The sequence below is a fragment of the Hordeum vulgare genome, chromosome 7H, assembly GCF_904849725.1.
Source record: "Hordeum vulgare subsp. vulgare chromosome 7H, MorexV3_pseudomolecules_assembly, whole genome shotgun sequence".
Classification (NCBI taxonomy): domain Eukaryota; kingdom Viridiplantae; phylum Streptophyta; class Magnoliopsida; order Poales; family Poaceae; genus Hordeum; species Hordeum vulgare.
The window spans coordinates 429,338,860-429,353,810 of record NC_058524.1 but is presented as its reverse complement, the minus strand read 5'-3'; the positions used below and the strand labels follow the sequence as shown (position 1 = coordinate 429,353,810).

Sequence of the window (14,951 nt, the reverse complement as noted above, 5' to 3'; positions counted from 1 at the left end):
AGCAACCTCGAAATGTGATACCACTTGGTAGAGGTGACGGTGTCCCCGTCTTTCGATGAGATGTGACTATCGTATATGGTGGAGTACACTTTGATGATACGACTACGAAAGTGTGAGGAAGTTGCGCCTTAGCAATTGCTAAACCAAATCCAAGAGGTTATTGACCACACTGGAACACAATCAATCTAACCACAAGGGTCTGTTTCCTGCACGCAAACGAAGAACAAGCAAGAAACTGAAATTGCAATAAGGATATTTTGAATGTAAGAAGAAAGCATTGTTGATGAAAGTGGGGTTATGTGACGTGTTGGTCTCATCGTAGAACACAAACGAAGGACGCCCAAGTTGCAGCTATGGCAAACTTGTAATCTAAACAAAACCCAAGTGTAAATGGCGCCCTGAGGGATTTATATATGGTGGGATAGAGGGGAATTTCGTGACCCCTTGGACCTGGCCCAAAAATAAGGTGATGCGACACCAATAGTAGCCTATGGACGAAATTTATGAAGTGGCATCTTGTATATTTCATCCAAGCCTTTATACTCTCCTTATGATGGCTTTAAAGTGCGAAAATTACCACTAGAAACTCCATTGTTCTTTCTCCAGTGTGCACCTTCTTCTCCATGCTTAATCCCGCTCCAATGGGCATCCTTATTGTCCATGCTAGGTCCTTCATTCATAAATAAAACAAAAGTATCTAATTTAGGCAGCATCATAAGTCCATGAACATTAGAAGGATTTCCATGAAACGAAAGTACTTGGTAATTCAACTGGCATGCACGAGCTCTAGTGATTGGTCCACTATGTATAGCGACAGGGGTTGTGGGTGTAACGGTGATATTGATTCCTCATCAGTTTTGGTCGTATCGTGTCGGGTTGTTGATTGGCTATAAATAGCCAACCCCGTCCACCATAAGTTGGTGATTATTCAGAGTTAGATACAGTTATTTTCATTTTGGAGCAACCCAGCTCGTAGACATTGAGAGGGAGCTATCTTGCAAGGATAAACAAAACACCTAGAGCCAGAGTGTTTGAGCATTACGGGAGTTATTCTATTCTGAGTGAACAGAAGACTTGTTACACTTGAAGACTGTGATCTTTCAGACGGTTAGGCGTCATGGTCTACAACATCCAAGAATCATTGTGGATCGCCACATGATCGAATTTGTACGGGTTTCCAAAGTCTACCCCGAAGATTTACTTGAGTGATTGGGAGAGGTCTAAGTGACCTTGGCTCAACGGGAACAAGGTGAAGATGAGGTTTTCTCAGTTTGAATCTCATCCTCCCTACGTACAGTTGTCACAGCAACTGAAACTGGTCCAACAAATCGTGAGTCTTCATCAAGTAGCTGGTTCTATCCTTCCACTCCTTACTTACAATTATGCACTATGAAGTCATTGCTTGTGTGTGAAGACTTTCATCAAATACATTCATCCAATCTGCATTTGTCTTTGTAGTGCTCTAATTTATAATCGATATGCTTTTGTTTGTATGATGACTACGATTTAGTTGTTTGAATGTCTTCATCACTCAGCATGCCCTGCCTAGATCTTTGAGTGTTATCCCTATCTCATCCTCATTCGTTTCCCCTTACTTCGAACACATTTACTGTTTGAAGTTTTTCATAACAATTGCCTATTCACCCTCCCCCTCCCCTCCCCTCTAGTCGACAACTAGCACTTTCAGAAACTACCAATTCGAGAGTTTCCAGCAAAGCAGGCTCTGTGTTGTTTTAAGGTTCGTGTTGATGCGAGCCAGCGCACCCCACATGCAACTAACCATAATATTTTTGGCCCAGCTCGATGTGGTTCGGCCTAATGCGGGAACCAAACACGCCCTAGATAGCTCTTGTCTCTAGATACCCAAATATGTGATGCTTAGTTTAATTGCAACCAAATTGTTACAAAGTTGACAAACTGCAAATCGTGTTGTATATATGCACTACACCATGACACGACAAGGGCAACATGCATCTGTCAGCAAAAGTGTGCATCGCTGACATTCTTTTTGTCACAAACTATACCGACACACTGATTACTGATGTTACTCTATACTTCTGACAATTTATCTGTCGGCATTGCATAATGGTTTGTGGACGTACAATGTGTCGACATAGGTTTCTTTACCATTAGATCGTGTGTCGGTAAGTGTTTGTGATGTAAAAAGTGTCCACGTTTTTCGTAGCTGACCCACTAATTTCCAACCACGCGCGTGTGGCACCACCCGCCAACAAATTTTTCGCTAGGACTCCGTGCTCCGCCAATCTCCCATATCCTCTCCCACTCACACCACATATACCCTCAGCGAAACAAAGACACATGCCGTTGCCTTGTTAGCCGAGTTGGTTGCGTCGTCGTATGTGCCGTCCTCGAGTTGCCTTGCGTCGCCACCGCCCGAGTCTCCAACCTACCTCGAGCGACCACGACCTCCAGCCCTGACCAGCCTTGAGCCAGCAACTCTTCTGCCTCGCGCGACCATGTCTCCGGCCTAGATTCGCCTCCTGTCGCCATGGCCTTCGAGAGGAGGTACTCTACAGTCGAGGCGACCTACCAGGTAAGCTTCATCGTTGATTCTCAAAATTTTCTCCTCCAAACCTGCGATTTCCCATTAGATCTATCTAGTTTGAACAAGTTTATGTCGGCTTGTTTGAGTTTGGATAATTTTGGGGTTGTTTAGGAACGGCTTAGGCTTGTACGGACTGGAAGGGAGCGCATGTGCCAGTGTAGGTGCGCACATGCGGCCTGGTTCATGGTGGTGACCTAGTTCGCGAGTGTACAAAGAAACGACTTGGACCACTTGTCTAATCGATAGTTTCACATGTGAATTTTGATTCATATAAAGTTTAGTGATTTGCCTCCACTATTGTCTAAAATCATGTTCTATTATGTGTCATCTGTAGGGCAAAAGATGACAGAAATAGGAAAAGAATGTGAGGTCCTTGTGTGCGACGACGGCGCACCCGGACAATGCCCTCGAACCTTCCACGGGTGCTTGCCATCATGTAGGCCTCAAGGCCGGCTAGTGGCCTGATTGAATGGCCCCTTCGGAGCAGGGGGTCAGCGAGGATGTCGATGCTGCATGGGGCATGCTAAGGGTACTTCGAGGTTGATCCGATGGTGGTCGTCCCACGAGCATACCATCTTTCCATTGTAGTTATGCTCGTGATAGGTCATGAGCAGGACGTCCGCATGGACCCCGTCTACGCAGCGGCGGATGGTCTTCAGTATCCTGTGGCTACATCATAGGTGTGCATCTCTCTCCCTGCAATACAGCAAGATGAATACTTGTTTATTTCATTAAATGGTAATATACATTATATATATGTTCATCCCTACTAGAAATAATAATAGTTGATGAACATTGATCTCTAATAATGATAGTTCCTAATGTTTTGAAAATGATAATAATAATATGCCCACATCATCATCGATGTCTCTCATCCCTACTAGAAGTGGATTGATGCGAGCAGTTAGCAAGACGAGACGAGCTCCATGGCAAGGTCACCGCGATTGTAGGGTATTTGAATGGTGGGCTGGATCCATGTGCTTGACTTCCTTCTCTTGTTTATTCTCCGCGATGGAATTTATATATTGACAGTTTGATTGGTAGCCACTAAATAATGCAGGTCAATTTAATTAATCTGTCGCTATGCTAGTGTGCGCGAAAGGAAAATATAGATATCTTACGTTGAAGAACAGGAGAATAGATAAGTATGTTTAAAATATCTATGGACTTCAATATTCAGTTACGATGATCAGTACGGGTAGGCCAAAAATCAAGGGCACTATGATACAATAATAAGTGTTGACAAATGGGGAATAACTAACAGTGTGTTCCCTTGTCTCATTACATCACACACCATCTACACATAGCTGGACAATTATAGTAAAACGGTTCAACCCATGAGAAGACTCTCACACAGTGCAGATCATTTGTTCCACCTTGTCTAACTACTGAATTTGTGTAGCTCTCCACCATGTGCACATAAATAATGCAGCCATCTCCTAATTTTGTGTACTCGTAAGTTTTGGGTCAAGCTTCTTTGTCAACCGCGCATGTTGTTTCATTAACAAGTAATTCATTGTGACTGTGGAGTTGGACACTTCTGATGACGCAACTTCTTCCTAGGCATGAAGAATTACCGCTCCCACAAGGTTCTGGTTGTCTTAAATCATAATCCTATGAAGGTTGTGCTTTAGTAAGTCACGTGATATCTTGGATTGTATGGGACTTTGTTCATATTTTTTCTTTTGTCTTTTTTTGCATGCTTTTGATAGATAATTGTGTAAAAATTGTAGATACATAAGCATGTAAAATATGACTACAAAGGAGAGCACATGTTTGCAAATGATAGTGAAATCAAAGCATTCTCTATCAATGAAAAGGAACCATATTCTGTTTGATACATGTTGAATTTCGAGTTAGTCTCCAAATAGAAGTTGTAATGTACATCTTAAGCTTCTGAGAGAGCATTTACTTGTATTTTCTTACTGGGCAATTTAAGAGCAGCAACCACCTCAAGCTTGTTGTCCAAAAATTAATATCTTTATTCAGCCATGATATTGCAAAATAAACAATGCATTGATACTTTCCTTGTTCCTTTTATGTTTGCTTGCTATTTACATATTTAACCATCCAAAATAGGGTCACCAGTCATGTCAAGAATGACATTGTATTATTATCATATACTTGACCGGTGACTACTACCCTTGGACGGGCAAGCAATGACCTCTCCTACCAATGGTAGGTAACCCTCCCAAATTCCTAAATACAGCAATCTCTCCTGGACTTCTTCATCTCTTTTATTCCGATCTCTTCCATAAAGTTGTTGGATGTTGTGCTTGATGGTCTTTGAATGCTTATAGTAGTCATGCCGCTCTTTGAATGCTTATGTTGCTGGCCTACTGCTGCCGCTGACCTACTATTTGTTGCATGTTGCTACATGTTTGCTAGTTTCTAGTTGCTAGTTGAATGCTTGTGCTGGTATTGAACATGGACAACAATTGATGAATGCTTGCTGCTTGTACTCCTTGTTGTTAGGTACCATGGCATGGGAGGACGAGGACCAATCGCACTTGATAAAAGAGACACCAAATAGGACAATATTCTCTATTGTGATATCTTTCTCATTAACTTTTGTCTTGACACTATATTATATGTCATATTATTATTTTATTATATATATATACGCGTTGTATCCCCGTATGGCTGTTTTGGAAAATGTTGTATCCTTTGCCCCCGTATGTGTATCCCGGTCTTTCTGTCCTCGTCTGCGTGCTTTTTAGATTCTGAAAACTATATTATTTGCATTGCTAACATATACTGGTATATATTTCGGATCACACGCTACTTATTTACATCATAAAATAATTTGGCATGTTTATGTTTTATACGCTCGCATATGTGCCAGCTTACATCCATATTTGTTATGCCTTATGCAGAAACTACTGGATACTTTACATTAAGCTAGACCAAGTATGTCCCTTATTGCTTCAAACATTAGTTCTTCTCCTGTTGTTATTTGTTATTATACCTGGCAATAGAGCTTCATTGGTTTCTTCAAAGGTGACATGCCATGATATATTTTTTACTCTATAGAGTGTGTACAGTTCTTCCCTCTTTTATGACTATTTGGTGCTTTTATCCAACAAGGCAGTAAATTATTTTGCAGAGAACAATGGCAGAAAATAGCATGGTTGACACCTTTTGTTGATACGGAAGTTGATGTTGGCATGGCGATTGAAAACTTGGTTTGTTTCATAATATTTTGTAGTAGTCAAGTGATCAAACATTTGTTCTCTTAGGATCTTACCATCAAATTGTGCAACTTGTCTTATATATCAACTTATGTATTTCCTCGATGGTTGTAGCTAACTTGAGCAAAGAAAACAAATGAATTTGTATATATGTTGAATGAATGTATGGATGAATGACATCTTGTGAAGAATAGAAGAGTGCAATAGTTTGTATATGCACTGTGTAGTGAACATGAATTAAACATTATGAATGCGATTTAATGTTAAAATATATTTTATTTGCAATTGTACTGAAATGTAGAACCCTGGCAACAAATGTGTTGGTAGAAGTATTGGTCGTCGCACTTTTTGTCGGCACATGTTGTATCACATAAACTGTCGACGTAAATATGGTGTCATAGAATCTGTCGGCCTTGGACAGTGTCAGATCAACCGTCGGTATAGAGTTGTCTGTCGATATAGAAACGCCTGTCGCCATAGATCTCACCAACACCGTCATACTATCTGTCGGAGTAAGTTTGTCTGTCGGCAAAGACCTTTCCTGACAATACTATAGGGGACAGTTCTTTTCTGTCAACAAAGGTCTTTGCCGACACTAAATGTGTCGCCTTAGGTGACCTATAACGACACATTGTTTGACGTTAATTTGAGTGTCGTGGTGTCGTGATGCACTATTGATGTTCTTCAGCAATGTACTCATTTTGGTAATTCCTCATAAATTCAGGAAACCCCTTTATTTTGCACTCCCAACTTCGGAATTTGGTAATAATGGCTCGCCCCCGTTCGCTCTGCTCGCCCCCTGCGGGCGACGAGCGGACCCCGGCCTCCCCACTCCTACAGCTCCCCCTCCTCCTCCCCTCCCTTCGCCATCGTCAGATTGGTCCGTCGACCCCTTCCCGTGCGGCGCTGGCAGCGGCGGGCCGGCTTTTCCTCGCTCATGTGTTCGGGGAGTGGGGCCCTCTGACGGCGTTGGTGCTGCTCGGCCACGGTGGTGTGGCTTGGCAGCGGAGATCCCGGAGGCCATGGGCGCCCTTGACGCGGCGGCGCGGCCGTTGGTCGGGGCAACGCGGTGTGTGACTGGGCGGCGGAACCCGCTCGACTCGCATCTGGGCCCTTTTGGGCCCCATCTCGGCTGGCGCAGGCCGACGGTTTGGGTCGCGGCGACGCGACTCCCTGGTGGTGCGGCAAGGCAGTTGTGGCTGTGGTGGTGATGGCTCCCGCGGCCGGCTTGCTGCGGCTGATGGGACTGTCCGGACCCGTTGGGGTCCGTACGGGCCTATGTTGGCCTCGCAAGTCCCTATCGCTACGTCAGGTCGGCTCCGCGCGGCGGTGGAGGTTGTCCCCCCCGGTCGGCTGCGTTGTGGTTGCTTCGAGCCCGGTATCTCCTCGTCCTCCCTCCAGGTCTCGTGTTGGTGGCCTTAGTGACACGATGAAGTTGGTGTGGTGACCGTGGTGGCACAGACTGGTGGGGGCGGTGCACTTTCGTTTGTCCGGGGTGACGGTGGTGGTTTCGGGGCGGGAGGAATCCCAGGCGGCTCGCCCGCTACCAGCGCGGCTGCGTCCGTGGGCGTCGCCGAACCTTCCTTAGGGGTGTCGGTGATACACCTTCCTCACTGCCATCCGCGTACCGGGGAAACTCTACGACTTGTTCGGACGGCAGCGTCGTTGTCGCCGCTTTCCTTTCTGAAGGTGTTGCTTGGTACGCGAGGCTTCGGAGTGCTTGGCATGCGGTGGTACTTCTCCGGAGCGTACAACGGTTGTCGGCCGTCTTCGCTTTGTTGAGCTGTCGACGTCAGCATTTTTCTTTCTTCTGTTTCTTTCTTTTTTCCTTTAAATTTGTTTGTGTTCCGGCTTTAATGAGCTGATTGTATGGTTGGTTGTTGTTTTATAATATAAATCGGAGGGGGAAAATCGTCATTTTGCGCTCCCAAAGGACGCGTAAAACGTGGACATGGCCAAGAAATAGGAAGCATGCGTGCGTCGTGGAAATGGGAACCATCAATGCGTCGCATCTAGGCCAACTTGGCGAGCTCGACGGCGAACGCGGCGGCATGAAGCTCCTCGACGCAGCGGAGCACTACCCGGATGCCCCCACGCCTGGCCGCCGGCGGCCTGATATAGTTGAGCGACGCGACGAAGTTGACGTGGTCGTTGAGCGGGAACACGTACCCTGGCGCGCCGAAGCCGTAGTCCACCTCGTGGAAGCCGACGCGGCTCCAGTCTGACACCGTCACCGTGCTGTAGTCCAGGGGCACGTCGTAGTGATCGACGCCGCGCATCCAGCCAGCGAACCGCGCGGGGACCGCCTCCTTCGCCTCCCGTACCGCGCCGACGAGCTCCGCCAGTGACGCCTCCCGGACGGCCTTGCCCGCCCTAGTGACGCACGCCAGGTAAACGCAGTTGCCGTAGTAGCCCTCCACCGCCGGCAGCACGCCGCGAAGCAGGTGCCGCGTGCCGGCGGCGAAGGCGATCCGAACATCAGAGTCGTCAGGGGGCGCGGACGCCAGTGCCAGCGCTCGGCACTTGAACACCACGGCCGTCACCGCGTCAAAGGTGGAGCAAACCTCCCCCGTCGATGTCGCAGCAGCCTGGTTGAACTCGTCCTTGACGCGCGCGATGCTCTCCGCCGATATGTCGGCCACCTGGGCCACCAACCTGAACTCCGTGAGCTGAGGCGGCGGCGGGCTGGGAGGGTCCGGGACCGCGTCGCGGTGCCACACCGGAGTCACTGACGGCACCTGGAGCCCCCGCGCTAGCTCCCCCACCGCCGTGAGGAACTGCGCAGCGCCCTGGCCGTCGAACACCGCGTGGCTGAAGCTGATCCCGACGGCGAAACCACCGCAGGTGAACCTCGTCGCCTGGACCATGAGGATGAGGCCGTCGAGCTTCTGACCGGGGGCAGGGCGCGGGAGGAGGAGCTCCCCGGGGATGAGCAGCGGGCTGGAGTCGAGGCCGTCCACGTCGGCAAGCGTGCAGCTCGCGGCGGCATCCACGAACCAGACGCCCTCGCCGGTGCAGTTCACTGCAAGGCCACTCGGGGCGACGCGGCCGGCCACCGGGTAGTACGGTACAAGAGTCCTCGCGAGCCCGTCGCGCATAGCGACCAGGGCCGCCGCGGCGTCCTGGCTCTTGCGGGCGGTGGTGAACGAGGGAGGGGGGAAGACCTGGATGAGATTAACCAAGCCGGCGCCGCCGGCGGTCCTGTCAATGGAGGAGAGAGGGAGGGTGCCACCGGGGGTGGGCACCGCCGGCGCGATGAGCTCCGGCGGCGACCTGGCAATGGTGGGCGTGCTGGTCATACTGGAGTTGGACATATGGAACTCGATAGTGAGATAGTGCTGCAAAATGTGGTCGTTGGCGGCCGCGGTGAGGCAAGCGGGGACAGAGAAATTTGTCCGCTCGACGTCGCATCTTTGAATTTTCGGAAGAGTAACATTGTTTGGCTACTTGTCCATGGACTCAAGCGTTAATCCACATCTTTCCTGCCTGGTGACCTCTAATGGCGTCCCCTCCCCACAAGTGGAACGCAATGAAGCATCGCTTTGGATAAAGCCTGACGTTTCACAAGAATTTCAGCATCAGTCAGATGTCTTTGTTTTTCCTTCTTCCCTCGACGAAGACCACATCAGAATTCAGAGACGGTCATGACTATCTTTTGGTTAAAATTCAGAGGTTACTACGACTAGTACAACATAGTGCTACAACTCTACTCTTCCGGAGACACTTTTTTCCAGCAAGCAGTTAATTAGTCCGAGCAAAATCCTCTCCATCAATTAGTCTCGAAAAAGAAAAGAAACGAAGACAGAAACAACTCCGCATCCGCGCCAGCTTAGGTAATTACATGTGCACGGCGCCGGGGACGACGATGGCGAGCGCACGATTTGATATAACTGCTGCACTGGCTGGCTACAAGTAGGATGGCGCGACGCGGAGGGCCCTGGCGTCGGAGGGCAGGAGCACGAGGAGGAGGAGCACGGCCAGGATGGCGACGGGCACGAGCAGGAACAGCGGCGGCGGCGGCGGCAGCGGGGGCAGCAGCAGCGGCAGCACCAGCAGCGCCGCCGTCATCAGCGCCAGCACAACCGCCGCCTCGGCCCCGAAGTACCCTCCCCCGTCGCTCTTCCCGCCGTTCCCCGACGGCACCGGCGCGCGTCGTTGCTTGGCGGTCGCTGTCGGAGCCGGAAAGTACCCTCCGGCAACGTTCCTGACGCTGCTGCTGCCGTAAGAGGTGGAACCGGCGGCGTGGCCGACCATGGTAATGGTAGCGTCGCACCGGAGCAGGACGGCGTCTCGCATCTAAGTCCCAGCAATGCCGCTAGCTCGGAGATCCACCCGGCTGGGCGCGCCGGCGTACGACTTGGATGCGTGGATTGGAACGGAAGATGGCGAGGCGTTTGCTTTGGTGGGCAGGACTTGGAGGTTGGAGTGGTTGTTAGCTTTGCGGCGAGCCGGTGAGGTCAATATATACTCCGTCGCTCTCCTTGGATGGATACAGGAGAAGGGGGAAGAACCAGCGGTACGGAAGGATGGCCATGTGTCCACTTGGCCAGCGGTACAATCCACGTCGGTAAAAAGGAAAACTATTATTTGAAAGGAAAAAAGGAAATCTTAGCAATCATGGGTAGCCTTATCCAAACTCGACAACCGTTGTAGATACTCCTTCCGTTTCAGTTTATAAGTCTCTAGTTCATTAATTTGACCAACTTAAAAAGAGACATATATTACAAAAAAATATATCATTAGAAATTTTAGATGTTCTATTTTCTAATAATATAATTTTTATGTTAAATAATATATTTTATATAAGTCAAATTGACAACCTAGGTACACGTGCATGTCTTATAGTCTGTGACGGAGGGAGTACAATTGATCTGGATCATAAATCCAAAAAATTACAGATTACCTCAGTTGATTAAGAACTGCTCCCTCTAATTCCTAAATTTAAGCTAATTTCAATGTGAACTGTATAAGATTGTATATAGATATATTTTGAAATATACTCCCTCCGTTCTTAAATAAGTGTCTTAACTTAATACATCTTTGTACTAGAGTCAGTATAAAGTTGAGACACTTATTTTGAGACGAAGGGAGTAAATTCATTCATTTTATTCCGTACGTAGTTCGTATTAAAATTTCTATAAAAAATATATTTAAAAAGGAAAAAACTACAACAAAAATCTCGCACTGCAATCGGGTCGCTCATCTGAGAATATGGAACATGGTGAGCATTGAATGTAATCGGGATGGATGATCTCATAAAAGTAGAACAACAAAAACTTCACTAAAATACCAGAGAAGCAATCGAAGGCTCCAAACGATCATACCAACAAAAAGAAGCATCAGATGGTAGCACAAGCTTATCTTATCCACATTAACACATCTGCGAGGAAATAAATTCAAATTTCATAAGATCAAACCTATGATGACAAGACATATCTGGCTTAGTTGCTCTACTTGCTAAGATACCCTTCCAGCAAGAGAAGGATGTGAGGAACTTTATTTTCAACGGGTTTGCACTCTTCGCCTAAGAGTCGCCGACGAATACCCTAAATGTCATACATATATTCCTTTTTGTCGACTGTTGGTTTTGAAATAGCTAGCATATTAAGCTCAATAATACCGATATAGACTTTTGAGCATGCTTAGAAGGACTCAAGACCCCCTTCCCTCGTTGCACGTGACCGGAGACAAGGGAACACACGAGATCGCAACATATTCTCAGACCCTAATCGACGCATGTCTTCGACAAGAGAAAAAGTAAAATTGTTGATCGAGACTCGAGAAGAATTGTTATCGTATCGATATACTCCCTTCGTCTGAAAATAAGTGTCTTAACTTTGTAATAACTTTAATATAAAGTTATACTAAGTTTGAGGCACTTATTTTGAAACGGAGGGACTAGCTTACAACATGGTCAAATGAATGCATGATAAAGAAAATTCATTAGGGCTATTTCAAAAAATGCTGCAGGTACAAGAAAAATGCATGTTATTTTTCTTATGGAATGGATTGCAAGTGCCAACGGGTTTGCAGTCTCCTAAGTGAAATGAGATCAGCTGGCGTGGATCTTGGATCCAACGGCTAGAAAGGGATACTATTATTTCGGACAGCAGCGCCAAGGCAGGGAGACGCAGAGCGAGTGACCGAGCAGAGCGCGTCAGCGTGGCGCCACAACCAACGAGTGATCGACCGCGATCGGCCCGACCTAACCCAAGAGGACGAGGTAGGGCAGGGGTACTTGTCTACACCACCAGCAAGCAAGGCAAGCGATGCATCATGCATGCATCCAGCAGGCAGGAGAGATCGGGCATCGGGCGAGATACTATCAATCTACCATTCATCATGTGGTGCTGGGTCGTGCCACCGCGACGATGGGCCTGGCTCCGTCCAGCTCCTGCTTGCCGCAGCAAAACCACGGGCGAACCCGTCCCCTGTTTTGCAAGGTGCATGCACCTCCTTGACCGTGCGTACCCATCTCTTCTTCTTGTGCTGCTGCTGCTGCGCTATCACTATTCAGCAGCAGCATCAGTTCCCGATCTGGCCTGCCATGTCGTCCTCAACGAATGCGATCGGATGCTTTCTTGCTTGCTAGTTGCTACTACTACCAGTCCTGCCTCCCTACCAAAGCTGACGGTGCTCGTGCATGCACCCAGAGGCCAGGGCCAGGGACAACTAGTCGTTGTACTAGCGATGGACTAATCATCCACCTGCCATATCTTTTTGCATGATACTACGTACCACTCCTAATTCCTCCGGCTGATTAGGAGAAGTGCGCTTAGCTAGTCCTGTGATTAAACTAGTCCACGAGCAGGGCATCATCTGGCTGCAAATGGCTGCTCCATCAGTGGAGCCGGACACGAATCTCGAGTTCTCGATCTACCCTGTCCCCCTTGCTTAGTTGGGAATAGAAGATTAGGCTAATTTAAGCTGGCAGCTAGTGCACAGGGCGAAGCAAAGCTAGCAATATGGCGACTGCTCATGCTCAATACGCCCAAGCGTGTATCCGTGCGTGATGGGGGTTTATCATTACAATCCCAAATTGCCACATGATGAAACAAGTAAAGCTGCTAGTTATGCGTACGCCGGTCTGATTAACACGAGTGGATTGGATTGGACGGCACACCAACACACGCTGCCACTTGATCCAGCATAGGTTAGCTAACGCGATCTGGAGGAGTAGTCGTACACTCTGGTTGCCTACTTGGAGTAGTAAAAATAATTCTACTTGCCTTGCTACAACGTATGCATCGATTTTGCAAATACTAAGAGATATACTCCTACGAAGCAGGACGAGCGGGGAACCGGAATTTGGAACAACGGTCGGTCGGTTCTTCGGCCTTGGCTAGCCCTCCTCACTTGCTCGGCAAACGTGGGTTGACACGAAGAACTGATGTGTCCCGTCATGCCAGCCGAGCGAACTGTGGGGTGTGGGCTACTAAGAGCCAATTTTGCCAAGGAAAGTCTACATGGACGAACGAGAATCACGTGCCTATATATTACTGCCTTGAGAATCATCCATGTATGTGCACGTTGAAAATCGCTGGCCGGCGCAACAATGTCTTAGGTGTGCGGTGTTGGGCGGCCACGGCCACTGTTCCAGTTGCGGCACATGCATGCATGTACATGCTGCGTGATCTCGACTGAATTGTGTATGGTCCTGAAAATGCATGCACGTTATAGTGTTCGACACTTGGACGCACGTTGATGAGTGGACTAACATTTAACTAGCTTTAGCTAATTGGTGGTGTTAATATGTTTCGGTTTTATTGTTCACACCAGGAGCATTTAAGCCCCGTGTACAAGCTCCACGTCCCTAGGGCTTCTCTTATTATTACATTTTCGAACACTATTCACCCATTCGATTCAAAAGAATGGGCCATAGAAAAAATCTAGGATTTTTCTCTTTGGTTCAAGCTTCATATTTCTGTTGGAATTTACAATTCGCACCAATTCCTTCTTTTAAATTCCTATAAACAAAGATCAAGGCAAAGCCCATAACGAGCGCAATGTTAATTTAATCATGCCTTTGCATATGTTTAATCTTAATTTGACTACCTTTTAGGATTCATCTGTTTTTCTTATTTTTGTGAATCAAACATACAAAATCCTACTAATTCACTTGTTTTCATAATTATCTATTTTGCACATGCATTCTATCATATTCATACGTTTTTTCGATCCTTATGTTTTAAAACCCGTGAATCAAAGGGTCATCAAAAGATTTCTAAGGGTTTCTTTGATTTAATGAATTATAATGCTTAGAAAAAAATCTACATGGGTTATTTGATTCGTAAGATTGTTAACCATAGGATTTTTTTTCCTTCGATATATTTGCAGTAAACTTCATATGAAATTTTCCATCCACTCCGGAAAAATCCTACGTTTTCCTGTGCACAATCAAACACCCTTAAAATCTTGCAGTATTGGTGACGGCATGTTGAAAAAAACAACTTCTCCTTAGATGATTTTGATAATTAATAACAACATATATTTCATTGGACTAATGGTTCTACTAAGTATATTTCATGAAAAGTTCAATCAATGCATTGGCAAAAGTTTGTGAGGAGACCCCCTAAATGCGAGGAACATCTATTGACAACAAGCTTCAAGACTCTATATTTTATATTTTATGAGGAATCACATTTGAGTTCGTAGAAAAGTCAATACTATTTAAAGGATATGAGGTATCTATGATGATCTGAGTGCTCAAATGTTTAGAGTTAGCCACCAAAAACCCTCATGAAATTCTCCCACAAAAATACTCTATCTAAACCCTAACACTCAAATTCAGTGCCACCAATATTTTCAATTCGACCCTACCAGTTTCTCCCCACACACATCCTATGTCAAACCCCATGGTCTCGGTGACACCAAGTTTGAATTCGATGAAACAGAAATGAGTGGTCAACTTTCTGTTGTCCCATTTCTAAGAATCAGAATTTTCGAGTTTTAGGAATTGGTGACACCGAAACTAGTAACTGTCTAGGCTAACCAAAATCGGACCCATCGAGATTTATATATCGGTCTAACCGAAACGTCAAGAGTTGCCACATTTTGCACTATTGAGTATAACCGAGTTTTTGCTTCAGTTTCACCGAGTTGGGCAATAATGTTGTAACGGTTGAATTTTTGGAGATGCGCATATATAACATTTTTTCTAAATAACACATTTTTTTATTAAATTTGAAAAATTA

The 14,951-nt window shown here is 46.6% G+C and overlaps 1 protein-coding gene and 1 long non-coding RNA gene across 4 annotated transcripts; one reads left to right on the top strand and one right to left on the bottom strand.

Moving 5' to 3' along the window:
• Positions 1–581: 581 nt before the first annotated feature.
• LOC123407296 (acyl transferase 4-like) lies at positions 582–9,296 on the bottom strand. Of its 3 annotated transcripts, none has more exons than XM_045100401.1 (2): positions 7,927–9,296; positions 582–670 (listed from the first exon to the last, which is right to left on the bottom strand). In XM_045100401.1, exons 1-2 carry the CDS (start codon positions 9,069–9,071, stop codon positions 664–666), a joined length of 1,152 nt encoding a protein of 383 aa, XP_044956336.1. In that variant the 5' UTR covers positions 9,072–9,296; the 3' UTR covers positions 582–663. The 3 variants fall into 3 exon arrangements, with proteins under 3 accessions (XP_044956336.1, XP_044956335.1, XP_044956334.1); XM_045100400.1 differs by lacking the exon at positions 582–670 and adding an exon at positions 2,813–3,262; XM_045100399.1 differs by lacking the exon at positions 582–670 and having other exon boundaries at positions 7,651–9,296.
• Positions 3,288–5,948, top strand: LOC123407297. The gene is made up of 4 exons (XR_006612581.1): positions 3,288–4,021; positions 4,130–4,199; positions 4,646–4,744; positions 5,042–5,948. It is a non-coding gene; the product is annotated as an uncharacterized LOC123407297 (long non-coding RNA).
• Positions 9,297–14,951: the final 5,655 nt, after the last annotated feature.